At 44.9% G+C, this 26,367-nt stretch overlaps 3 protein-coding genes across 4 annotated transcripts in view; 2 read left to right on the plus strand and 1 right to left on the minus strand.

Annotated features, from left to right (window-relative positions):
- utp20 (UTP20 small subunit processome component) overlaps window positions 1-10,584 on the plus strand; it is a 27,121-nt gene extending 16,537 nt beyond the window's left edge. Inside the window, exons 36-58 of the mRNA XM_036957546.2 lie at window positions 33-121; window positions 230-600; window positions 720-859; window positions 991-1,147; window positions 1,856-1,954; window positions 2,299-2,466; window positions 4,352-4,518; window positions 4,631-4,775; window positions 5,002-5,118; window positions 5,214-5,384; window positions 5,997-6,128; window positions 6,326-6,436; window positions 6,584-6,663; window positions 6,761-6,830; window positions 7,058-7,240; window positions 7,394-7,525; window positions 7,646-7,778; window positions 8,092-8,297; window positions 8,559-8,630; window positions 8,748-9,050; window positions 9,183-9,309; window positions 9,585-9,730; window positions 10,138-10,584. Of these exons, the coding sequence (XP_036813441.2) occupies window positions 33-121; window positions 230-600; window positions 720-859; window positions 991-1,147; window positions 1,856-1,954; window positions 2,299-2,466; window positions 4,352-4,518; window positions 4,631-4,775; window positions 5,002-5,118; window positions 5,214-5,384; window positions 5,997-6,128; window positions 6,326-6,436; window positions 6,584-6,663; window positions 6,761-6,830; window positions 7,058-7,240; window positions 7,394-7,525; window positions 7,646-7,778; window positions 8,092-8,297; window positions 8,559-8,630; window positions 8,748-9,050; window positions 9,183-9,309; window positions 9,585-9,730; window positions 10,138-10,290 (3,472 nt within the window). The 3' untranslated portion in view covers window positions 10,291-10,584. The remainder of the gene's footprint in view (window positions 1-32; window positions 122-229; window positions 601-719; window positions 860-990; window positions 1,148-1,855; window positions 1,955-2,298; window positions 2,467-4,351; window positions 4,519-4,630; window positions 4,776-5,001; window positions 5,119-5,213; window positions 5,385-5,996; window positions 6,129-6,325; window positions 6,437-6,583; window positions 6,664-6,760; window positions 6,831-7,057; window positions 7,241-7,393; window positions 7,526-7,645; window positions 7,779-8,091; window positions 8,298-8,558; window positions 8,631-8,747; window positions 9,051-9,182; window positions 9,310-9,584; window positions 9,731-10,137) is intronic.
- On the minus strand, window positions 10,504-15,400 carry LOC110500187 (ADP-ribosylation factor-like protein 1). Its single transcript, XM_021577395.3, has 6 exons — window positions 15,290-15,400; window positions 12,806-12,943; window positions 12,507-12,588; window positions 11,886-11,997; window positions 11,537-11,715; window positions 10,504-11,336 (listed from the first exon to the last, which is right to left on the minus strand). Exons 1-6 carry the CDS (start codon window positions 15,291-15,293, stop codon window positions 11,306-11,308), a joined length of 546 nt encoding a protein of 181 aa, XP_021433070.1. The 5' UTR covers window positions 15,294-15,400; the 3' UTR covers window positions 10,504-11,305.
- Window positions 14,200-26,251, plus strand: LOC110500185 (DENN domain-containing protein 11). 2 transcript variants are annotated; one of them, XM_090214161.1, is made up of 10 exons: window positions 14,200-14,695; window positions 15,942-16,366; window positions 18,724-18,823; window positions 19,225-19,383; window positions 21,257-21,413; window positions 21,559-21,697; window positions 21,922-22,053; window positions 22,300-22,450; window positions 22,557-22,625; window positions 22,814-26,251. In XM_090214161.1, the coding sequence occupies exons 2-10, from the start codon at window positions 15,976-15,978 to the stop codon at window positions 23,007-23,009; spliced, it is 1,494 nt and encodes a 497-aa protein (XP_090070287.1). In that variant the 5' UTR covers window positions 14,200-14,695; window positions 15,942-15,975; the 3' UTR covers window positions 23,010-26,251. The 2 variants fall into 2 exon arrangements, with proteins under 2 accessions (XP_090070287.1, XP_021433068.2); XM_021577393.3 differs by lacking the exon at window positions 14,200-14,695 and adding an exon at window positions 15,391-15,836.
- The last annotated feature ends 116 nt before the right edge of the window (window positions 26,252-26,367 follow it).

Consider the following 26,367-nt stretch of genomic DNA (forward strand, 5'->3'; position numbering starts at 1 on the left):
TACTGTTGTCTCACACCTGTGTCCATCCACAGTCTGTTGGTGACTGTTCTAGAGGCGTTCCACTTTGACCATGACACTCTGGAGAGAGAAATGGAGGCAGCTAAGACCAGGGCCAAAGACGGTGAGTGAACAGACTGGACATCGGTGATCAAGAGGTCCCAATGAAGTAGATTATGATTTCCATCCCAAGCGTGTGGTATATTGATCGGTGTTGCCTCTTTCTGTTTAGTTGTGAGCACCGTCGTTGATGAAGAAGTTGATGAGGAAGAGGTGGCAGCTGTCGAATCAGAGGAGAGTGACACTGAGGAAGCCATGGAAACTGAAACAGACACGAAATCAACCACCATAGAAACGGCCACGTTTGTTACTATGGACACGGGCGCCGCTGAGACCGTTGAGGGCGTTGCTATGGAAACAAGCGCCACAGAATCTATAGAGGAGCCTAAAGCTGTTCCGGCGAGGAAGCCGACCCCCTCCACTACAGCGGCTCCCAGTGGATTACCCCAGAGCAAAGCAGAGCTGGAGGCCCTGATCACCTCTATCCATGCCACTGTTCAAAATGCTGTCCTGCCCAGGCTACACAAGTGTCTGACCGCCAAGGTACACACACGCTCAAACACACACCAGTTGTACTCGCTGTCGGGGATCTTTTGGAATGTGTCACCAATGCATGTTTAGTATTGTCGCAGAGTGATGACATTGCGTGTGTGTGTGTGTAGGTGAAGCGAGATGAGGAGTGCAAGGCGGTAAAGTCTAAGGACGTGAAGGAGGAGGAGGTGGCCAGAGTTCCTATAGCCTTCGCCATGGTTAAACTGATGCAGACACTGCCCTCGACTGTCATGGACGCCAACCTGCCTGGGTATGTACACCCAGTTAATGTAAACATAAATGTGGTACGCCCTGTAAATGTGGCTGTATCGCGTGTGTGTCCGTGCCTCTGGGAGTGCGTGTGTGTGCGCAGTATATAATAAACACTATGTGTGTTGACAGCATCCTGATGAAGATGTGTGTGCTGCTGAGGAATCGTTTCCAGGAGATCAGAGACGTGGCTCGTAACACCCTGATTAAGATCGTCGAGACTCTGGGGGTCAAATACCTGCAGTACCTACTGAAGGAGATGAAGTCCATTCTGGTTAAGGGCTACCAGGTGAACACTACAGCTGAATAGGTTTCTCTGTCTTTTTATACAGATGGACCACAAACCCTCGTCTCAGACCTTGGGTTCGAGGCCCAGGTGTGCGTTCCAAATGACCTCTGGTCAAAAGTAGGGCACTACAAAGGGAATAGGGTGCTATTTGGGAGGCTACTCCAAGGCTACTGTTACAGTGCCTAGTGAAAGTCTATAAAGGGGATAGCTTTATTTTTCAGTGGGATAGTTACACACATTTTTATGCCAAAGACTCACCAGAATGGCTTTCCTGTAGGTGTTGAGTGATCCAGTCTCAGTTCTAACTTACATTTGTATGGAAATCAGAGAAAAGGTCATTGCTGTTCGTAAATGATTTCCAACCAAATTTACTGAGCAAGTTTGACAAAAACAACGGATATATGTTGCCCTAAGAGTTAATGATTTACACTTGTACTGCCTGCCGAAGCTGCTTCCACCAAGTATAAACTCTGGGGTGTGAACATATATGCAATTAAGACGTTAGTTTAAAAAAATCATAATAATTCACTTTCTAAATGTGGAGAAGGTTGTGTAGATCGGTAGGGAAAAAATCTTTTTTTTATTGTTTTACACTACCGACTGTGTGTTTTTGAGACTGAGACTCTGTCTGTGTAAATGTATTCAATCATTAAGTGAATTATTCTAAATGATATGGCTTTGTTTTGATCCACTGACTCTCTCGCTCAGGTCCATGTGTTGACGTTCACGGTGTACCAACTTCTGTCTCACCTCGCCCCTAAACTGAAGCCTGGAGACTTGGACCACTGCATGGGCCTGCTAATAGATGTAACTATTCTAACCTATACATGTCCATTTGTGTGTGTGTTTGTATGTTTATGCGGGTTTGTGTGTCTGTCCGTGTGTGTTTGTGCCCATATATATATGTATGTATGTGTGTGTGTGTGTGTTTGTGCCCATATATATATATATATATATATGTATATATGTGTATATATGTGTGTGTATATATATATATATATATATGTATATATGTGTATATATGTGTGTATATATATATATATATATATATATATATATATATATATGTGTGTCACTGTGCATTATCCATTTTGATACACAAACTTGCCAGCTCTCCTTTCACACTCCATTGTTCCACTCCTCTCCTGTAGATCTTCAACAGCGAGCTGTTTGGTGCAGTGGCTGAGGAGAAGGAGGTGAAGGGGATCGTCTCTAAGCTGATGGAGGCCCGCCACAGTAAGAGTATGGACTCCTATGAGTTCCTGGGCCAGTACTCTGGCAAGGACAGAGTCATACAACTCATACTGCCAATGAAAGATGTAAGTATTGCTTAGATGTGTCTGAAATTCCTCAGATAGCAGGGACATCAACAGATTACTCCGCAAACGGTGTGTATGTGCCTTTATTTATCTCTCGCTCTCTCTCTCTCTCCTTCTGTCTGAATCTCTCTGTCTCCACCCCTCTCTCTCCTTCTGTCTGAATCTCTCTGTCTCCACCCCTCTCTCTCTCTCTCCTTCTGTCTGAATCTCTCTGTCTCTACCCCTCTCTCTCTCTCTCTCTCTCCTTCTGTCTGAATCTCTCTGTCTCCACCCCTCTCTCTCCTTCTGTCTGAATCTCTCTGTCTCCACCCCTCTCTCTCTCTCTCTCTCTCCTTCTGTCTGAATCTCTCTGTCTCCACCCCTCTCTCTCTCTCTCTCTCCTTCTGTCTGAATCTCTGTCTCCACCTCTCGCTCTCTCTCTCTCTCCTTCTGTCTGAATCTCTCTGTCTCCACCTCTCTCTCCTTCTGTCTGAATCTCTCTGTCTCCACCCCTCTCTCTCTCTCTCTCTCCTTCTGTCTGAATCTCTGTCTCCACCCCTCTCTCTCTCTCTCTCTCTCCTTCTGTCTGAATCTCTCTGTCTCCACCCCTCTCTCTCTCTCTCTCTCCTTCTGTCTGAATCTCTGTCTCCACCTCTCTCTCTCTCTCTCTCTCCTTCTGTCTGAATCTCTCTGTCTCCACCCCTCTCTCTCTCTCTCTCTCCTTCTGTCTGAATCTCTGTCTCCACCTCTCTCTCTCTCTCTCTCTCTCCTTCTGTCTGAATCTCTCTGTCTCCACCCCTCCCTCTCTCTCTCTCTCTCCTTCTGTCTGAATCTCTCTGTCTCCACCCCTCTCTCTCTCTCTCTCTCTCCTTCTGTCTGAATCTCTGTCTCCACCTCTCTCTCTCTCTCTCTCTCCTTCTGTCTGAATCTCTCTGTCTCCACCCCTCTCTCTCTCTCTCCTTCTGTCTGAATCTCTCTGTCTCCACCCCTCTCTCTCTCTCTCTCTCTCCTTCTGTCTGAATCTCTCTGTCTCCACCCCTCTCTCTCTCTCTCTCTCCTTCTGTCTGAATCTCTCTGTCTCCACCCCTCTCTCTCTCTCTCCTTCTGTCTGAATCTCTCTGTCTCCACCCCTCTCTCTCTCTCTCTCTCTCTCTCTCTCTCTCCTTCTGTCTGAATCTCTCTGTCTCCACCCCTCTCTCTCTCTCTCTCTCTCCTTCTGTCTGAATCTCTCTGTCTCCACCCCTCTCTCTCTCTCTCTCTCTCTCCTTCTGTCTGAATCTCTCTGTCTCCACCTCTCTCTCTCCTTCTGTCTGAATCTCTCTGTCTCCACCCCTCTCTCTCTCTCTCTCTCTCCTTCTGTCTGAATCTCTCTGTCTCTACCCCTCTCTCTCTCTCTCTCTCTCCTTCTGTCTGAATCTCTGTCTCCACCCCTCTCTCTCTCTCCTTCTGTCTGAATCTCTCTGTCTCCACCCCTCTCTCTCTCTCTCTCTCTCCTTCTGTCTGAATCTCTCTGTCTCCACCCCTCTCTCTCTCTCTCTCTCCTTCTGTCTGAATCTCTGTCTCCACCCCTCTCTCTCTCTCTCTCTCCTTCTGTCTGAATCTCTCTGTCTCCACGTCTCTCTCTCTCTCTCTCCTTCTGTCTGAATCTCTCTGTCTCCACCCCTCTCTCTCTCTCCTTCTGTCTGAATCTCTCTCTCCACGTCTCTCTCTCTCTCCTTCTGTCTGAATCTCTCTGTCTCCACGTCTCTCTCTCTCTCTCTCCTTCTGTCTGAATCTCTCTGTCTCCACCCCTCTCTCTCTCTCTCTCTCCTTCTGTCTGAATCTCTCTGTCTCCACCTCTCGCTCTCTCTCTCTCCTTCTGTCTGAATCTCTCTGTCTCCACCCCTCTCTCTCCGTCTGTCTCTAGATCCTGGAGAACACAGCCAATCTGAAGACAGCCCGTCGCGCCCATGCAGTGTTGAAGAGGATAGTGTCAGGTCTACTGGTGAACCAGGCCATGGACCATCAGGCTGTACTACTGCTCAGCCATGGCCTGGTCTCAGAGAGTCTGCCCCTCGTCACCAAGCGGAACAAGTATGTACACACTCACACTGCAGGCATGCTCCCTTCTCCTTGCTCTGTCTCTCACTCACTCACTGAGTCTCACGCAAATATTTGACGTTGTGTCTTTATTGTTTGTGTGTAGGGACAAAAAGCCCCAGGCGCCCCCGGACCCTCGCCTGCCTCCTCCCAGCTGTCTCCTCTTGCCCCCCACCCCAAAGAGAGGAGGACTTAAAGCCCCCGTCAGTAGCCGCACCAACATGCACATCCTAGTGGACACTGGACTCCGGGTAAACCAATCTAGCTACCCTCCCTAAAACTTTCAGAAACTTTCCCACAGGCTTTCACACAGGTTGACTAGAAGATGAAATAGTGTTTTGCGGCAGGTAGGCATTAAGATAAACAACGACCAGTCCCGTGAACAGATGGTAACCAATGGCTGAATAGTGGTTTACTGTTCATTCATCTGTGGTCAGTTGAATGTTGGTTGACTGTTGTCGTTCTTTCTCTGTCTAGCTGCTCCATATGAGTCTGAAGAAGTCCAAGGTGAACTCCTCTGAGGCCTCTGCTCTTGAGATGCTGGATCCCTTCTTTGCTCTGCTACTAGACTGTCTCAACTCCATGCACGTCAAGGTCAGTTGTGTGTGTGTGTGTGTTGAGAAGTGTGTGTGTGTGTGTGTTGAGAAGTGTGTGTATCTGAGTGTATATCTCTCTCTCCGTGCCTCCAGGTGATAACAGAAGCTCTCTTAGCTTTTACGTTCCTGTTGCGGTTCTCCCTGCCAGCTGTAGAGCAGAATGCAGGCCAGCTCACCAAGCAGCTGTTTGTCCTGCTCAAAGACTACTCCAAGGCTGGCGCTGCCCGCGGAGAGAACTTCCAACTCGTCCAGAACTGCTTCAAGGTAGCACAAGTGTTTGTTTCTATCCTGGAAATGGTTGAATGAATACATTTTAATATAGTATCAATTATAAACGGGGCCGTTCGAGCCCTGGATTCTGATTGACTGAAAGCCGTGGTATATGAGACCTTGTAAACTGGGTGGTTCAATCAGACCATATACCACGGGTATAACAAAACATATTTTTACTGCTCTAATTACATTGGTAACCAGTTTATAATACCACTGCTAAGGGCTGTGTCCAGGCACTCCAGGTTGCGCTGTGCGCTGGCCATATACCACACCCCCTCATGCTTTATTGCTTAATAAGGCACCTCGGGGGTTTGTGATATATGGCCAATATTCCACGGCTAAGTATATGGTATATTGGCCATATACCACACCCTTCAGGTGTTTAGACTTGTTTACTGTTCTAATTATGTTGGTAACCAGTTTATAATAGCAATAAGGCACCCGGGCACCCCACCCCCCGAGGTGCCTTATTGCTTAAATATAATATAAACAGTACATTCATTCCGCAATGCAAAAACATGCCATATTGTATGTTTTAATGATTTGAAATAACAGAAATGTGGCTATATCAAATCATTGAATGATCCTTCTTTTCGCCGTCAGTCCATCACCATCCTAGTAAAGAACACGAAGACACACAAGATAACTGAGACGCAGCTGCAAGTGTTGCTGGGATACGCTGAGGAGGACATCTATGACCAGTCACGTCAGGCGACAGCCTTCGGCCTGCTAAAGGTAGCTAACGCCCTCCCTCTCCACCTGTCCAAATCTAGGAGAGAGAGGGAGTTGGGAGACCATACTTTATTGCTACAGCTAATACATTAGACCCTCAAAAAAATTAGACCTTTATTTAACCAGACATATAGATGTATTTGCATTCAAAGTGTTTAATGAAATGCTTAATCTGTCCTCCTCTGTATCTCCCCCTACAGGCCATCCTGTCCAGGAAGCTGGTAGTGCCAGAGATGGAGGAGCTGATGAAGAAAGTGGCCAAGCTGTCTGTTACCGGGCAGAACGGCATGATCAGGGTTCAGTGCAGACATGTACGGTTTTGTTTCTTTTTATATTCATTTTTAAACCTGTATTTTACCGTTTGTATTTTATTTTTGAAGGTGCCTTGTTGAAACAGAGCTTAATTAAGGCAACACATTTTTTGATTCTTATTTTTTTCCTGTTATTTTCACCTGTAGATTTACCAGAAGTATATCCTGGATTATCCTCTGGGGAAGAAACTGAGATCACACCTGGACTTCATCGTGGCCCAGCTCAGGTAGGATATATTTGTGTTTAAAGGGATTCGTTGTTTTAGATGTAAGTCGTTTGTTTGTGACTTTTGATACTAAAATCTCTCTCTCTCTCTGTGTTAGTTATGAGTTTGACACAGGAAGAGAGGCTGCTCTGGAGTTGATGGCCTATATCTTCCAAACCTTCCCTCAGGTATCCACAACAATCCTCCTGACAAACACATCCCATAATTACTGGAGTTCGACTCGCAGTAACTCTGGTCGCTTTCTATACCCACTGCTCCTGGTCGAAGTTGGCTATAGAAACAGATCCCACATACTAACCATTTAGAGGGAATAAACTCAAAACTGACCTTAGATCAGTTTTTTTGGGACAACCTAATTCTAATCCTGTGTGTAACTGATTTGTCTCTGTCCTAGAACCTGCTGCTGCAGCACAGTGGGTTGTTCTTCGTCCCTCTGGCACTGGCCATGGTGAACGATGACTCGGCTCGCTGTAAGAAGATGGCCGCTGTTGCCATCAAATCACTGCTGAGTCAACTGGACCAGCAACACCAGAACACCCTGTTCACCCTGGTCAACACTTGGCTGTCTGGAGACAAGGTACGGACACACACACACATTAGTCTTGTCTTTCTCTACGGGTCTAATAAAGCAATGTAAAGGTCTGATCAAGTGCAAATAAAGGAAATCCACCTTAGACTATTGAGATGCACCCCATGTCCTCCTGCTGTAACCTCTGACCCCTACCCCCAGGTGTCTCTGCGTCGTCTGGGGGCCCAGGTGTGCGGGCTGTTTGTGGAGGTAGAGGGGGTTCAGTTTGGCCGCCGTTTAGATGCCCTGCTGCCCCTCATCGAGAAAGAGATCCACCCCAACAACTTTGAAGACGTGAGTCGAACATTAACTATTTTGCATAAACTTTCAAAAGCATTGCCTAAGCATTTGTATTTTATTGACTATTTTCTATAACCTGTGCTAACAGCTGCTCTATATCTGTGTGTCTGTCAGATTGAGGAGGAGCAGGATGAGAAGGCAGCAGACAGGCTGCTGTTCAGTTACCTCACCCTGGTCACCAAACTCACCAAGGACTGTAGCCTACTGGAGCTCAGCAAGCCTCAAGACACTCTCACTAACATCCTGGGTAAGACACAACTACCTCTAGCCTGGGCCCACATCTGTTTGTGCGGTCTTGCCATTTCCTATGGTTGTAGATCAAACATCAGGCATCTATCAGATGTGCCCGGTCTGAAAATCACCTCAGGCATCTCCGTTGTCAGTGGTATGTTAAGCAGTGTGATTAAACCCATGTGCCTAAACGTTTTCACCTGAAATGTCTCTCTTGTTCTATGGGTTGATGATAAAGTCTAGAACTTATAGATCATTGAATGTAATATTTTACCCTCTAAACTGCTGACTTTCCCTTTGTGTAACGGAGCAATGCGTCCCTCCACCAGGTCATGTTGAGACCCACCTGCGTTACCCTCACTGTTGGGTGTGGTTGACTGCCTCTCAACTGTTTGGTCAGCTGTTTGCTGCCCACCGGCCAGACCAGCTGGTTGCCCACTGGAGAGAGGAGACCACAGAGAAGGGCAGTGCCAAAAACACCACCACACCGGAACCTGTGGCGACCACGTTCCTTACAACCAACCTAGACAAGAAGGTGAGACGGGTCTGAACATCACTTAACCAAAGATACAGACCGATGTCTTGACCTGCTTAGAGTGACCAAGGTCAAACGCGTCATCCAGATGGGCTTCTCAGTGAATGAGGCGGAACAGGGAGAACAGCTTTTTGGGGGTTTGAATAACAATGAGATAATTTAATGCATTGTATTGTAAACAAGGGTGTGACTCAAGTGATGTTTAGCCAGACTGATTTATGTGTCTTTTACCTGGCTTTCCCCTCTCCTTCCCTCCACCAGATGAGAGAGTTGGTCCTGTCATTCTGTCACCAGCTCCAGTCGAAGTACCTGGACACGTCAACAGGAGAACAGGTAAGGACGACGATATTACACTGATGATGTTGCAAACAGACTATTAAAGTCGGAGGTGTCACCCGTCGGGCAGTAGTTCGACTGACAGGTTGGATGGTCTCGTCTGCCGTTCCCCAGGTGATCAAGAACCTGCTGTTCGTCGCCAAGGTGATCTACCTGATCTCACCCGAGTCTGAAATCCCACCTGCCCGGGAAGTAGAGGAGGGTGGGGAGGAAGAAGAGATGGAGAACGGAGGAGAGCGGGAGAACGATGGAGAGGATGACGAAGGAGAGAAAGGTGATGAAGAAAAGGAGGAAGAGAAGCAGGAGGAAGAGGAGGATGAGAAGGATGATCGTCCTCCATCCTTACTGTGGATGATGAAGAAGCTGTCTCTAATGGCTAAGAGGGAAGCTGCAGACACGCCCAAGATACCCCTCAAGGTACACACAAACACCCCAATACATGGTCCTTTTATGTTTTCCCCAACACCACTGCTTATTTACAGATGGTGACTTGATGAATATCTGCAATAAATGTTTGCATTGTTATTTGTCCTTTCTCTCCCCCCATAGAGAACATGTGTGTTTAAGTTCCTGGGGGCCATAGCTGTGGACCTGGGTAAAGACAGGCTGGGTCCTTACCTCACCACCATCATCGCCCCTCTCTACAGAGAACTGGACAGCACCTATGCAGACCAAGGTAGCATACTGTAATACTGTCCTCATTTAATAACAGCTACGAGGATCAAGCTAACACAACACTGTCATCTTTCACCACTCCGCTCTCTCTGGCCTTTCAGTTCTCTCCCTGTTCTGTGTGCTTATTGTCTGACTGTGCTCATTGTGGCTGCCTTGTTGTCTGACTGCTCGCTCTTGTTATTCTGTGTCAACTCAACTCTGTAGTTCTCTTCCGACTGATCCCGCTGTAGGTGTATCAAATTAGTGCTCTATTTAATTAGACGTTTTACTCCCCAGACCCCACCCTGAAAAACCTGTCCCAGGAGCTAATAGAGCTGTTGAAGAAGCAGGTGGGGCTGCAGACCTTCTCCCTGGCCTTCTCAGCCGTTCAGAAGGATGCCTCACAGAGGAGGGCCAACCGCAAGAAACACAAGGCTATGCAGGTGTGTACTCTATGGCAGGGGTTCTCAAACTTTGTGCTCGGGGACACTTTTTTTTTTACAGAAAATTCATCAAAGAATAATCGGAACACAACTCGAGTGAGATGACAAATAGCATGCATTCAGACTGTTTGGCAGTGCTCGTTACCTGCAATTCTACAGATTTTGTCATGTGACTTTTAATACAAAAGGTATTGTTGAAAAATATAACATTGGTGGATACCAATATCCCTGTTACCCACAGTTAAGAACAAATGGTAGATTGACTTTTTTACACCCCGAACTTATTCCTCAGATCCTTGCCTAAAATGTATTTCATCTGTTAATATTCACTTACATATTGAGCTAGTGATACCGTTCATCATAATGTTGGATACCACGCATCTCACCCTTTAACTCTTCTCTCTCAGGCGGTGGCTAACCCTGACATCGCAGCCAGGAAGAAGCTGAAGAAACACAAGAACAAGATCGAGGCCAAGAAGAGGAAGATTGAGTTCCTGCGGCCTGGCTACAAAGCCAAGAGACAGAGGAACTCACTCAAGGACTTGGCGATGGTGAAATGATGTTATCCATTATATAGCAAGGATGGATGAGAAGACCAGGCAACCGTGTCCTGCTTAATGCAGGAGCTGACAGTCGCAAGCCACCTCTGTATGAATTCTCAGTCAAGGATTTCATATGTTTGTGCATTTAATGTAACTTTTTTTAAATTAAAAATAAGTGCTACTTTCTTTGAACAGTAGTCCTGTGGGATGAAAGTAATTTGACGACAAAGGTTGATGATATCAGTTTTTACTGTGGGTTGTCTTCACTGTACAAGCTCCTATAAATATGCAATAAAAGTTGTAGCATACAAATTAAGCGGTTAGTGTTCAACAACTGGCTAGTGGCATTTACACAATCTGATTATTAAAGTTTGAGCATTCCAAATGAAAAGGCCTAACCTAACAACCTCAAACTTTAAATTACACGCCCAACAGAAGTTTTAGAAAAAGACATGATTCAGCATGAGTAGTACAATACAAAAAAACAGCACCAGCTGCAGTAACATCGCTCAGGTCCTCTTCCTTGAAGGGGCCAGTCAGTTCTTTACCACTGAGAATTGAGCCAACACCTAGCCCCTTTCTCTTGGGTCTTTACAGATCAGAAGGAGCTGCAAGGGTTCACCAAAAATGGCAGAAGCTCCTCATTGTTTAATTACGTGTGAAGCCATCACCACATTATCTGGTTCCCTTCAGATCTGCAAACACCAGGGCTATGGGCTGGGGTGATAACATTATTTTGGGACCAGGTAGTATACTATATTGCAGCCTCTCTATCCCAGACTGGAAGGCATGGTGAAGGCTTCAGGGCTGTTTTCAGCAGGGCACAACATTGTGGAACCTTCATATAGGAATGTGTTGTGTAGAGTAAGGAATCACGTCAGCTCTATTCATGACATTTCTATCTACAACGTTTGCGTACTGAACGTGCCCCTGGAAGGAGTGCAGTCACTGGTCCTCCTGAGCGGTCCAATCAGGAAATATTTTATACAGGAGGTCCGGAGTATTTACAGAGAACAAGAGGTGTGGGCTGTCTTTACTGCCTGTTCTTCAGGGCTTCTACCAGCCTATGGGGGGAGAGAGCAAACATTGTTGAATAATATGACATGGTGTTGCGCAATGTCAACTGTGGGTTTATTGAGGGGGAGGGGGGGGGGGTGACACAAGGACAGGACACCTTTATTCTACTATAATTAAATAATTATTGGGAAAAAAAAAAAGAAGCTTTGCTACATGACTATAATGTCAACCAAAAGCAAACCCTCACCACTCCATGGCCTCGTCCAGGCCTGTGCCCTTGGTGGCGGAGGTCTTGAAGATCTGCCACTTCCGGTCTTTGAGGGCGGGGAGGCCCAGGGAGTTGGCCACCTCAGCCGGGGTCATGGCCTGCTCCATGTCCTGCTTGTTAGCAAACACCACCAGGATGGCTTTCTTCAACTCCTCTTCCTGAAGAGACAAACGGGGAGAGAGAGAGAGTCAGTCATATGGAGAAAATACATTGATCATTACAACTTGCCCTCCAGAGCACCTCAAAAAAATTGTCATACCTGCCTCATACTCAATGACACCTGCACTCTTATCAATGCAATGAATGCAGGCCTATCCACATGACCTACCTCCAGCATGGCGACAAGCTCAGACTTAGAGATGCCCATCCTGTCTCTATCACTGCTGTCCACCACGTAGATGACAGCATCCGTGTTGGAGTAGTAACAACGCCAGTATGGCCTTGGAGAGAAATACAAGGGTTTGAAGGAGAGAGACGAAGGTTAGAGGGAGAGCGAAGGGCAGAAGCAAGTAGGCCAAACCCTCTAAATTGTAAAGAGGTATGGCACAATAATGTATGGAAAGTTGTGCTCTCTTGAGGAAGCTTCTGTCTACCTTTTAAAGTTCCAACAATGTCTGTTGTATACACCACTACTACTCTCTGTTGTGATCTACGCAGTCACTTTAATAACTACCTACATGTACATACTAACTCAACTAACCGGTGCCCCCCCGCACATTGACTCTGCATTGGTACCCCCCCTGTATATAGTCTCACTATTGTTATTTTACTGCGGCTCTTTAATTACTTGTTACTTTTAATCTCTTATTCGTATATATATAATTTTTTTAAAACTGTATTGTTGGTTAGGGGCTCGTAAGTAAGCATTTCACTGTAAGGTCTACCTGTTGTATTCGGTGTATGTGACTAATACAATTTGATAAACAGGAAACACTTGTGATATAATTACCTAATACTCGTCTGTCCACCAAGATCCCACACCTGGAACTTCAGGTTTTTGTACGTCACCGTCTCCACATTGAAGCCGATTGCTGTACAACACAATCAGCACAATGGCAGAGATTTAAAAACCTTGAGCACACATGAACAAAGTAAGGAATGCACTTTAACCATCTCTCTTTGACATTGACGAAGACCAACTCAACTCATTGGGGAGCACACTAACATTAATTGATTTTCCATGCATGCACCTGGGCAACAGATATTGCGTGAGCAGCGTTTCGAAGTAGAAAGAAAAGAGTTACGTACTTGGAATGGTGGTGACCACCTCTCCGACCTGCAGGCGGTACAGGATGGTCGTTTTACCAGCTCCGTCCAACCCCAGGATCAGGATCCTCATCTCTCTGGTGCCAAACAGGCCAGAGAAGAGACTGGAAAACCACCCACCTACAGACCATGGACATGAGATGAGTTAGACCATCAGTGGTAGTACAGACGTTAACTACGATGAAGGTATCTTCTTCCCGGCTGACTTTTGACAAGAGCCCTGACGCTTGCTCGAAGTGTTAACATGAGGTACGGTAAAGTCAGGCATCTTTCTGGCCGTGTGGGAACACTAACACTACATTGCCACGTTACAGCGCTTGTTTACAGAAGACAGACATAAGACAGAGGTGACCACCTGTGCCAATTATCAATCTAGCGCTCCGAAAACCTGAGTGTAAGCGTAACTGGGGTGGAAGTGGAGTTCGTCAACTCAAGACACACAGTAAGTGTATCGTTATTTAAAATATTATTTCTCACTGATATCAAAGATATGTTAAGAAAAGCGATGATTGAGGTTTCTAACACTGTGTCGGCATTGTAGATCACACGGCCAGTCGTGGGCTAAGCGAACGCGCTAAAAACCATATGGAGAGAAGGGTATTCCAGAGTGCTATCGACGGGACTGTGCCGAACAGTTGAGATAATGACGTCTTTGACGCTCCCCCAGTTTCCAGAAGGCATGCAGGTGGCAGGACGTACAGTACCAGTCAAAAGTTTGGACACAACTACTCATTCAAGGGTTTTTCCTTATTTAAAAAAATAACTATTTCCTACATTGTAGAATAATGGTGAAGACATCAAAACCACAAAATAATACATATGGAATCACGTAGTAAACAAACAAAAAAGTTAAACAAATGAACATATTTTGTATTTGAGATTCTACAAAGTAGCCACCCTTTGCCTTGATGACAGTATTCACACTTCGCATTCTCTCAACCAGCTTCATGAGGTAGTCAGCGGAAGGAAGTGTGTGTGATGCGTCTTGGGGCTCAACCTGTGCTTTTGCTCAAAGAAGTGATCAGTGGGGTAGCGTTGAGTGTAGAGGTGGACCAAATGAAAAATAATATCCTGGTGTTTGAGACTGCGGCCGTTTGGTGAGACGTAGACCCAGAGGCAAAGGTGAGACTAAGAATACCCCGCATGTCTTGTTGAGCTTTGACACAGAATTTATACCTGATAAAGTCAGGTTTGCTATTCTGTGAGGGCCTATGTTCTGAACCCACTACGGTGCTTCAGGTGCCAAGGATTCAGACATGTTGCAGCAGTGAGTATAAGGGAGATCCCATGATGTGAGAGAAGTGCCGGAGGGCATAATCTGAGGGAGTGTACATCTGGGATAGAGAAAGCACTGCGTGTCAACTGTGGGAGCGCCCATGCAGCTGTGGATCCCATTAGCCCTGTGAGAGACGGGTTGAGATTGGCAGTGGGGCAGAACGTTTCCTATGCTGAGGCAGTGAAGGGAGTAGATGATAGCCCTAGAGTGAGCGATTTGACTGGGAAGCTAGAAGAGAGAACCAGAGAGAGAATGGGTTTTAGTAAGTTAGGATTTATTGTGTTTATAGACTTGGTAGTTGCAGATTTTAGTGTAGAACCTCTGAAGGAAGTTGAGGGAAGGGGCTGATGTCAGATCGTTTAGGGCCAATGTAGTTGGATGGTGTGGTGGGAATAGTGTGTAGTTGCAGGGTTAGACGGTGGTGCAATTTAAGATTTCCCCCTTCATCTTTTTTGGGGGAGTGCAATCCGGCTCCGCGTCGGGTTCTGCCGGAAATTCACACAGAACAATAAGGTTTTCCAGAGCTAGTGCTAACGTGAGTACTGCTACTGTAGCGATTGAGGAGAACAGTTGAACCAGGGCCAGAACCAGCAGGGGTAAGCACAATAAATAATGACTATATTAGCTAGCTAGTATCTTTGGCTATTTCCTGTTCTGTATGTGCTATAAAAGGTCCAGACTCATTGGTAGACGATGTCACCATACAGGGAGGCTACACATGGTTACAATGACATACATGCCGTGTCACATTCTGCATTTTACCATTAAAAAGCTAGTCGAATAGATAACTACTGATTAACGTTAGTCAACTAATTATTGTGCTATTTGACGCTGTAACGTTAGCTGGGCTACAAGTACTCAGCATGTTAGCACAGGAAGTTAGCAGTACAGCTAACGTTAGCTAGCTAGACTGTCAGTATTTACGAATCACGACTACAATTAATGACTCGGACACCTTAGAGGGATTTAATAGCTTTATCAATTTAATAACAGAGTAGCTGTACGCGAGACGTCAATTATTAATACGTGTATGTTTGTTAGCTATCTATTTATGTTACTTAGCAAGTGGCCCCGTGTCATGGTACGTAGCAAGAGCTGGCATAATAGCCTGCATTTCTACATGAAACACAACCTTGCGAATTCCCATTATAGTTCTCAAAGAGATTCAAAATATATTTTTAAAAACGTACCCATTCTGAAGACACTTGATCAACGGCGTTGTAGATCTCGACACGGCACCGCTTCCGTAGCTGTTGGAATTCAGTGACGTGTCGCAGGAACATGTCATTAATGGGTAATCCGGTTTCATTGTCCGTACGTTCAACGTCAGACAAATATTTTGAAACGCTAAATAGTTCAAACACAATTGCATGAAACGAGAAATATTATATGTTTTATAGAAAATTGTTCCCTTAGTATTTAGTTGTGAGTTCCTATATAATAATACTATATTGGATGTGCGTTGATTCGGAACTAGAGACTGACAATGAGCTATATTCAAGAAGCCAACGTTTCAAATAGTTTTTTTCTGTAGAAAGAGCTGCAAATAAGCACGTAAAATACTGTGGAATTTTGAACGCACTCCAAAAGAACGGAAGAATAATTTATGTACACTCGTATTATACCTAAATGGATGTACATCATTGGATGATGCCCCTATGCAAAAGGACCAGGCTATGATACACAAATTAGATAGCTTGTGTTTCAACGGAATCAATCAATTTAACATTTGCAATTGTGAGTATGGATTTATTTCAACCGACGCTTAGCTAATGCATTACGAATGGGCTCTCCGCTCCGTGTCTGTACACGATTCTGTTCTCCTGATTCCCTTCGTTACAGACTCAAGTCCGGGGTCGTCGATAGCTGAGCCGCAATGGTGGAGAAGTCCGACCGGGCACCGCTACTGGACTGGGAGGAGGTTCCTCCGGCGGAGAAGCCTGTTCCCACACCAGTACAGGAGAAGGACGTCAAGGGGCCGAGCCCCGCCAATAGTCGGGCGTCGGGATGCACTGCGCCGGGGATAGGGTGGAGCACCAGTCCGGGGGGTCCTGAGTTTTTAACATCAGCAGTCTCTAGCATAGACACATCTCTCTCATCCAGGAGCACGATCCCCACCCCTGCGGAATGGGATGCTCAGTGTCCCGACAAGGATGACCATACCCCGGCCTCAGGACAAGGAGAGGTGCCGCACGACATCATGGTGAAATGGGAAGAAAAGGATTCGATCGTGGCCGTGTTTGTGGTTACATTTGATACAAGATCAGGTGAGTCGAGTCGAGGACCTCGGATCTTTTTTTCGTGCTGTGCTGCTGCCTAGAGAAGCAGCTGCATGGTCACACCCATCTATAGGCCTATAGCATCCATGCATATAATAATTATTTTATTGTTCATTATAGGCCTACTGGTTATTATTTGCAGAAATTGCATCAGAGAGCTTGGGATGGATTCACTTGAACTAGGCCAGATAATTGATGTCCCCAACCATTGGGGACCACTGGTCATATGTGGTATTCACCTACGCCTTGAGGATGCTCTTCAACACAAAGCTCTATATTCTTACTCAGGAACCCCAAAGTCACAGGGGATGTGTGAATTCTCTATGACCACACCCTAAAGGTGTCACTCACACCCTGTCACTCAACTCGGAATATCAGAGAGGTATAAGTCATAGCAGGCTAGATACAGTGGGGCAAAAAATGATTTAGTCAGCCACCAATTGTGCAAGTTCTCCCACTTAAAAATATGAGAGAGGCCTGTAATTTTCATCATAGGTACACTTCAACTATGACAGACAAAATGAGAAGAAAAAAATCCAGAAAATCACACTGTAGGATTTTTAATGAATTTATTTGCAAATTATGGTGGAAAATAAGTATTTGGTCAATAACAAAAGTTTATCTCAATACTTTGTTATATACCCTTTGTTGGCAATGACAGAGGTCAAACATTTTCTATAAGTCTTCACAAGGTTTTCACACACTGTTGCTGGTGTTTTGGCCCATTCCTCCATGCAGATCTCCTCTAGAGCAATGATGTTTTGGGGCTGTTGCTGGGCAACAAAGATTTTCTATGGGGTTGAGATCTGGAGACTGGCTAGGCCACTCCAGGACCTTGATATGCTTCTTACGAAGCCACTCCTTCGTTGCCCGGGTGGTGTGTTTGGGATCATTGTCATGCTGAAAGACCCAGCCACGTTTCATCTTCAATGCCCTTGCTGATGGAAGGAGGTTTTCACTCAAAGTCTCACGATTCATGGCCCCATTCATTCTTTCCTTTACACGGATCAGTCGTCCTGGTCCATTTGCAGAAAAACAGCCCCAAAGCATGATGCTTCCACCCCCATGCTTCACAGTAGGTGTGGTGTTCTTTGGATGCAACTCAGCATTCTTTGTCCTCCAAACACGACTAGTTGAGTTTTTACCAAAAAGTTATATTTTGGTTTCATCTGACCATATGACATTCTCCCAATCTTCTTCTGGATCATCCAAATGCTCTCTAGCAAACTTCAGACGGGCCTGGACATGTACTGGCTTAAGCAGGGGGACACATCTGGCACTGCAGGATTTGAGTCCCTGGTGGCGTAGTGTGTTACTGATGGTAGGCTTTGTCACTTTGGTCCCAGCTCTCTGCAGGTCATTCACTAGGTGGTGTGTGTGTGTGGTTCTGGGATTTTTGCTCACCGTTCTTGTGATCATTTTGACCCCACTGGGTGAGATCTTGCGTGGAGCCCCAGATCGAGGGAGATTATCAGTGGTCTTGTATGTCTTCCATTTCCATTGCTCCCACAGTTGATTTCTTCAAACCAAGCTGCTTACCTATTGCAGATTCAGTCTTCCCAGCCTGTTGCAGGTCTACAATTTTGTTTCTGGTGTCCTTTGACAGCTTTTTGGTCTTGGCCATAGTGGAGTTTGGAGTGTGACTGAGGTTGTGGACAGCTGTCTTTTATACTGATAACAAGTTCAAACAGGTGCGATTAATACAGGTAACGAGTGGAGGACAGAGGAGCCTCTTAAAGAAGAAGTTACAGGTCTGTGAGAGCCAGAAATCTTGCTTGTTTGTAGGTGACCAAATACTTATTTTCCACCATAATTTGCAAATAAATTAATAAAAAATCCTACAATGTGATTTTCTGGATTTTTTTTCTCACTTTGTCTGTCATAGTTGAAGTGTACCTATGATGAAAATTACAGTCCTCTCTCATCTTTTTAAGTGGGAGAACTTGCACAATTGGTGGCTGACTAAATACTTTTTTGCCCCACTGTATATACATCTATTAGTAATGTCTGCCCACCGGCTTTACAACCAATGAGTTGTTATGTATGTAGTCTTGAGACTGTCTGGGACTACACATTCTTAATGAGTGAGTAGGAGAGAGAGGGAGTCAGCCGGTGGATTTCACTGCAGATTGAATTACTTTAATCTGTGAGGGCATTGACTTCATTTGGTAATGATGGCCTATTCCAAATAGTTTGAGGCCTATGGTTGGTTGGTTGATCTACATGCAGATTTGCACATTTGTGAAAACTTTCACATTTTAGGACAGTTGTGGTAACCATACCTACAGTATTGCCTAATTTCACTCCCGTTTATGTGTGTGTGTGTGTGTGTGTTTACTGTTTAGGTAACATGTTAGAGTGGTGTCTGCCAGGGGACATGAACCTGGAGGGAGTAGAGTTCAAGGCTATGGCCAGCGGCTCCCACAGAGTCTCCAGCGACTTCATGTAAGTACACCGGGCTGCATCTCAATCATATAAACTTGAATCGTTTATTTTTTTAAACCCATCAATAGTATAAAGTGGCACCCTTTTTTTGTATCCTATCCTACATCTCAGTAGTCTAATAGGCTTCCTGTCCTCGCCTCCTTCATTTAAACTCATTTGAAATGGGGGAACGCTACCAGGCATCAGCCTTCTGCCCTGTTATTTAGTAGCAAAGCTGATGAAGGAAAGCATACAAGTGAAGGCGAGGAAGATCTTTTAGACTAAACATTTAGATGCACCCCCTGTGCCTCCTTGGCTGGACAGCAATACCTTAGAACCGCTCGTCAGCAGACACATCGGCCAACTGGCAGGGCAGTATGTTCCCTTGGCTTGACTCATGGTCCTCTCTCTGGCCTCCACAGATACTTCCGTAAGGGCGGGTACTTTGGCCTGGCGTGCTTTGCCAACATGGCGGTGGATAGTGTGGTGGAGAGGGGGGCAAGAATGAAGTCTGTGGGTATCCTGTCAACATCTTACACCCTGCTGTACCGATACATGAGCTTCCTGGAACACCAAGTCAGGTAGATCCTGTTTAAGTTATCTATCGATAATATAAATTCTCTGTTTTTTGCTCTCTGTCTTTGTCTTTCTCTCTTTTTGGTCGGAGTTTTCCCCTCACTCTCTCTTTTTTCTTGTCACTGGATCTCTCTCTCTCTTTCGTGTACTCTCTCTTTCACTCCCCCTCTGCCCTCTCTCCCCCTCTCCCAGTCTTTCTCTGGATCTCTCTTTCTGTTTCTTGTACTCTATATCCCCCATTCTCTCTTTAACTCTCTCACTTTCTGTCACTCTCTGTATCTTCTCTCATGTCTCTCTCTCTCTCTCTCTCTCTCCTCAAGTCACAGTCGTCTCCCTGGTATTTATAATTATCTCCTGCATTAAAAATGGTGTGTGAGAGGGGTGTCACACTGCAATCTGTCACATGATAACAAGATAGGCTGAGTTTGAAATTGGCACCCTATTCCCTATATAGTGCACTACTTTTGACCAGAGTCGAAAGTTGTGCTGGCACCCCCTGGTCAAAAGTATTGTACTAATAGGTAATAGGGTGTCATTTTGGACACAGACATACTGTAGTTTCCAGATAGTCCTTTCTCTTTTTTGCTCTTTTTTCTCACTTCCTCTTTTTAGCCAGCCACCAGTGTAAATGCAGTTCTTATTCATCTCTTCTGTTGCATAATTATCACGTTATGGTTAAACATTGGCATTTTTGTAGCTGCTTATAGAAGTGTATGAGTTCCCTAAAAGTCTATGGGATCCAATAAGGTGGTATACCTTATTGGATCCCATAGGGGGGGGGGGGGTCCCAGGACCGAGTGTTGGAAACCCTGGTTTAGATGGTACAATGATTCTCTCCACTATACTTGCTTGTTTTGTCACAGAAACTGAAATTTTATTAGAATTTTAGCAACCAGAAAATGGCAGAGCGATTTCTGCACAGTGCATCTTTAATAAAAATGAAATTTTTTATTTGCAGTATGTAAACTTAACATGATGAACAGGAATTACATTTACTCTCATGGGTGGCCAATAAGAGGTATCTGAAAGCCACACCCCTAATAAACCACGCCTCCTGAAAATAACCAAAGCATTATATTAAAAAAGACCCAGCTGCTAGGTCAACCCAGCATAGAGTAAAAATAACCAATTGATGGTTAAATTAACCCATATTTGGGTCGTCCCAATTTGTTGGTCTATTCATGCAACCCAACTGGCTGGGTCAAAATAACCCAACATATGTTCTGTCCACTATTTAACCAGCTCTGGCTTACCAAATAACCAACATTGGGTTGTTTTTAGCCCATCATTTTTAGTGTGAGTCGTCAATGTTATACACACAGATTGCAATTTAGATGTCAACCCTTAGTAGAGTTGAAGAGAGAATACTGACGATGTTAGCATAGCTCGAAGTAGAAGTTGCCCCTAACAACAGATCTAGGATCAGATTACCCTACTCCCAAAAATGTATCATTAGGGGGGATGGAAACAACTGTTCCTGTATCAGTGTTGAGGAGCAACTTCTACCTACTCTGTTATTATAGCGTGACAAGGAGAGACCCCACTATGGTAATCTTCCCCCAGACACATAAACAGACCCATTCCTAGACAGATACACAATGGCTTTGCATTAGATAGCTACAAATGAACCCAAATCTTGGATTACCACTGGTTAATCTTGGGTTAAATGGACCATATATTGGGATTAACCCTGCAGAGGTCATATTAGAGCCCCCTGATGTGAATCCCAGTCTCATTCTTTCTTTCTGCCTTTCTTTTCCTAGTCCATCTCAGGTCCTTGCTCGAATATAATTACCTGCATGCATTCTGCTTACATTGCCTGTATTACTTTCAATTTGTGTGTGTGTGTGTGTGTGTGTGTTTCTGTTTCTGATCCAGGCTCCAGTTGAAAACTCCTGGCCAGTACTCTCCTCTGGAGGCGTTCTTTGAGGATAAGAGATCAGTGCTGCCCCCCGATGGGGAGAGTGTGGTTACTGCATGTCCTGGCAGTGCCTGGGGAGCAGCACTCAACCACTGTATGCACCCTGAGATGAAGGTGAGAGGTTGAGGTTTACTATTACGCAAATATGAAATGGTATTTCAGGTGGCGGGATTCTGTGTGTGTGTCATTGTTCTGCTAGTATTGATGGTGGTGGTGATGATGATGATTATGATGACAGTAGCTCTCCTCCTCCCTCCAGATCACCCACCCAGCTGGCTGCATGTCTCAGTTCATCCAGTTCTTTGGGGAGCAGATCATGGTCCTGTGGAAGTTAGCTCTGCTGAGGAGACGTATCCTCATCTTCTCTCCTCCACCTGTAGGGGTGGTCTGTTATAGAGGTGAGGGGGTGCACTAACACATGCACACGCACAGACAGACACACACACACACACACACACACGGACACGGATGCAAGCACAGGCACAGACATACACAGTAACTTCTCAGTTGCGTTTGTTTTCTTCATGCTCAAAAGAACACAATGCTACTCACCTATGGACTCTTAAACATACACTTTTATACACATTTTCATGAACTTTCTCTATTTCCTGTCCTCCCTTAGTGTACTGCTGCTGTTGCCTGGCCAACGTGTCCATCCCGGGGGTGGGCGTGGCCGTGCCAGAGTTCCGCCCCTTCTTCTATGTCAACGTGGCAGACATTGATACCCTGGATACGGAACTGTCCTACGTAGCGTGTGAGTGTCTGGAGTCAGGGAATAGGGCATCTTCATAGTCTTTAACTTCCCCTTCCATTCATCTGCACTGATCTGAAAACTGAAGATGGGTGAAAGCAATATGGTGGAGGCATTGTAGGGTTTTGCTATCACTTCTACAACCGGTCTATTTCTTTCACATCTGTGAGAGACAGAGCGGAATACACTTCAGACTATTCCAATAAAACTGAAGGGCTTGTGTGTGTGTGTGTGTGTGTGTGTGCGTAGGCACCACAGAGAAGATCTTTGAGGAGAAGCGGGACCTGTACGACGTCTATGTGGATAACCAGAATGTGAGGACGACCAGAGAGAGTCTGAAGCCTTTACTGCGGCTCAGCGCTGCAGACCGAGAGAAGTACCGCAAACTCACTGAACAGAGGTACAGTACAGTCTGCAAAACAAGCTGAGGGGGAGAATGTTGTTAATGTTATCTTCTTGTAGTCGATACAGAGGTGATGATAATAATGACAACATGGTGTTTCCAGGCAGATGCTGTTATATTCTCAGGAGGAGAATGGAGACTGTGTGTCCAGTGAAGAGGACCACTTCATTCTGTCAGTATATTACACCAGGATCCAGTCTACAACTGGCGTTTATAATAAAGAAGCCTTCAAAATTATTATTATTATTACATTTTTTTTTACACTTAAGCAGTTTATTTCTATATACAAACAAAATAAAAAGTCCATGAAAACATTGTTTAAAAAAATAAGTACTTGTCATTTTTTCTCTACCGTTGTAGGTTTTTCCTGGAGCAGAATAACCGTATCTTCCAGACGCTCAGTGAGGTGGCAGGGAGACCTGAGCCCATCCTAACCCAGGAGAGTGTGAGGGCCATGGGGCTAGACCCTCACGGAGACAGGCTCTTCCTGCTCCACCTGCTGGAGACATACGGCTATGACAGCCTCCTGGTCACCGAGCACCCTTGCTGCAGCTGAGGCCCGGGTGGCACACTGACTGACCTACAGGATCCTGCACACTCAGACACACAGACTCAATGCAGACAGTCTGGACTATGAGAGGTCAGAATATGTTGGCAAGGCTGAGACAAAGGCCTGTATTCATAAAGCGTCTCAGTAGTGCTGATCTCAGATCCGTTTAGCCTTTTAGAGCTCATTGAATAAGACTTACATGGACAGGGGGGGGACCTGATCCTAGATTAGCATTCCTACTCAGATGCTTTATGAATAAGGGAGACCCTCAGGCCAAAAAAAACAAATGAATGGAGAGAGTCACGGAACAAGAAAAGTTCTTGGTTCTTGGTACTGTCCTATGACATTCATGGGTGCTCAATCTGGACTGTTAACCATCGCCTTCCTGCCTGTCAATAAAATGTTCAGTACAGAGGAATGTCATTCACGTCTATCCCCAACCCTCTTTTTTTCTGGAGGAGTGGAGCCAACCAGAAACATCCTGGAACTCTGGAGATTCGGTGCCTGTGAGCAGAACTTACCAAGAAAGTCATGCTTACGGTTTCCTTATGTTTTCAAATGGGGAGTCAAATCTAAACTCTGTGGTAATGTCCTCAAACTGAGGGAGGATTTGTCACTTCTCTTAATAGGACATCTATTTATTTATGTTTTTGAGAGAAGAAATCACAAAATGTTGTCTTTAAATAGAAAGGGATCTGTAGAATGTGTTTTATTATAAAATGATCCCATTAAGTCACTGCTAAGCCCAAAACCACTGTGGTCAGCATTGTATAGAAATGGCCACCAACACCATCCATAATCATGATACTACAGACCTGATACTAAGGGCCCGATTCAATCCGTAGCGCTGAAGGTCCACGCTACAGTACGATATACATTTAAAGGCCATGTTTTACACGTTCACGGAGACTGCATTCCCGGTAAACACCGGGAATATGTCAACTCATTCGGAAATGACCTTCACATTTCAGTCACGCAGCTTCCGTGATACGGACTGAATCGAGCCCTTAAGTACACAATACTAGTTCACATGTGGATTTGGTTTCCGGTGAAAGAGGGGTCAGGACTCACCAGCACACTTTCTTATGATGTCCAACATAGAAATGTAACAACTTTATATGACTTTAAAAATGTACTTGTGGTGTTTCCTCAATTCTCTGTCAAATATACGAAGAGTGAAAAATGTGAATGAGCTCGTGGCTCAATGGTTATATCCTATCCTTCAGACCAAGAGGTCGTAGGTTCAAACTTCATTTCTTATACTGTTGTGTACGTTTCAGCGACTCTCGATGTCAAACATACAAAGAGTGTGGCATAAAATGTGATGGAGATGGTGGTGCAGTGGTTCAATTACTGCCTTGTAGACCAAGAGGTTCCAGCTTCGAACCTCATCTATTCAGCCATTGTGTACGTTTCCGCAACTCTCGCTGTCAAACATACAACGGGAAGGGTAAACAATGATGATGGTGGTGGTTCAATCTCTACCTCAAAGCTTTGAGGTTGTGGGTTCAAAACAATGTCAAACATACGAAGGGAATGGTCAAAAGAAATACTGTGTTCATTTCTGTTGAGGTTTAAAACTGTTTTTTGGTTTGCGCCTCTGAAATTCTGACTGTCAGAAATACAAAGAAAAGCAGATGTACAAGTAATGGACCAGTGGAGGCTGCTGAGGGGAGGACGGCTCATAATAACGACTGGAACGAAGATAATGGAATGGTATCAAACACATGGAAACAAATGTATTTGATACCATTCCATTGATTCTGCTCCAGACATTACCACGAGCTTGTCCTCCCCAGTTAAGGTTCCACCAACCTCCTGTGATGGAGACACTTTACGCCAATGATGGTAAACTGTGAATGACAAGTAGCCTAGTGGTTATGAGCGTTGGGACAGTAACCGAATGGTTGCTGTTTTGAAGCCCAGAGCTGAATAGGTGAAAAATCTGTTGATGTGCCCGTGAGCAAGGCATTTAACCCTAAATTACAAAGAATGTTGAAAGAAATGTAAACAAAATGTAAACAAAACAATTGTCTGTCTTTTTTTGTTGTGATGCTCCTTATCGATTCATCAGAACTGTTCACATCAGAAATCATGAAATTATTTACGGTGCTCCCTTCACATAGGGAAGAGCAGCAAGCCACCGAAGGTGTTGTAGTTATCAAAATGATAAAAGAGCCCCCAGCCTGAGGGGAGACGCATGTAGATCGCATCCCCCTCCTCCAGCCCTAGAGAATGCATTAGACAAGTACCGAAGATCTCCATGTGTATCGTATTGGTCATTTACCAGAACACTTTTGTCATTGTGGTAAAGATGAACGGCGATGTGAGGTATTCCATTGCAGTGAATCTGATGTACTAGACTCCCTCTCACTGGGGGTGTGAAGACACCTGCATCAGAGGAGAGGGAGGGATCAGCATTGTCCGTCTCTCAGAAGCCCTGTTTACACCTGGTTCTAACATGCGGCCTTTGTACTGATGTTGTACACGTTCTGATTGTGCCCACATTTTTAAGCAGGTGTAGACGATTCAAAGGCGCATTGTGATGTGACTGTGATCAAATCTTAAAGTGTAAAAAGACAAGATCAGGACGCATGTTTACAGCAGGTATAAACAGGGCTAGAGAAACTGTTGGTAATGTTGGATTCAGTGTGTGTTGATTTGTGTGGTTAGTAGGCTACATGTAGTTGGTTTGCAGGCCTTGCTGATGTTGGTGAAGACTTTGCTGTAGAAGTGTGGTGTCAGTATTGGCACTTATTATTGAAAGATAAATAAAGCCCATGAAAGCCAACATTATTCTGCTAAGAAGCTAAACATTCACCAACAGCCACCCAACCTCCTCGGGTTACAAACAAGTGCAGGAAAACAACCCCTTTTCTGTATCAGTTATACCGGCCTTCTCTCTCTCCAACTCTTCCACCTCCCTCTCACTGACAGTCTGGGATCCAATGCTGTGATTGCCGGAAAGGACACATTAGTAAACTTAACATTTGTTAAACCTACCTTAAGTATAATGTTTTTTACATAGTTTAATTACCTGTGCTGCCACTCACTGCCTGTCACGCTGGCCTCCAGGGCTAAAATAATATGAAAGAAAACTAAAAACTAATATGAGAAATACCCATAAAATAAACTGCCTATAAAAAACAAACGAGAAACAGTTGTTGGCCAAATTTTGCACGCCCAATTTTTCAGTTTTTGATTTGTTAAAAAAGTTTGAAATATCCAATAAATGTCGTTCCACTTCATGATTGTGTCCCACTTGTTGTTGATTCTTCACAAAAAAATACAGTTTTATATCTTTATGTTTGAAGCCTGAAATGTGGCAAAAGGTCGCAAAGTTCAAGGGGGCCGAATACTTTCG

This window comes from Oncorhynchus mykiss, chromosome 21 (genome assembly GCF_057628025.1).
Source record: "Oncorhynchus mykiss isolate SJ-2025 chromosome 21, ASM5762802v1, whole genome shotgun sequence".
Lineage (NCBI taxonomy): Eukaryota > Metazoa > Chordata > Actinopteri > Salmoniformes > Salmonidae > Oncorhynchus > Oncorhynchus mykiss.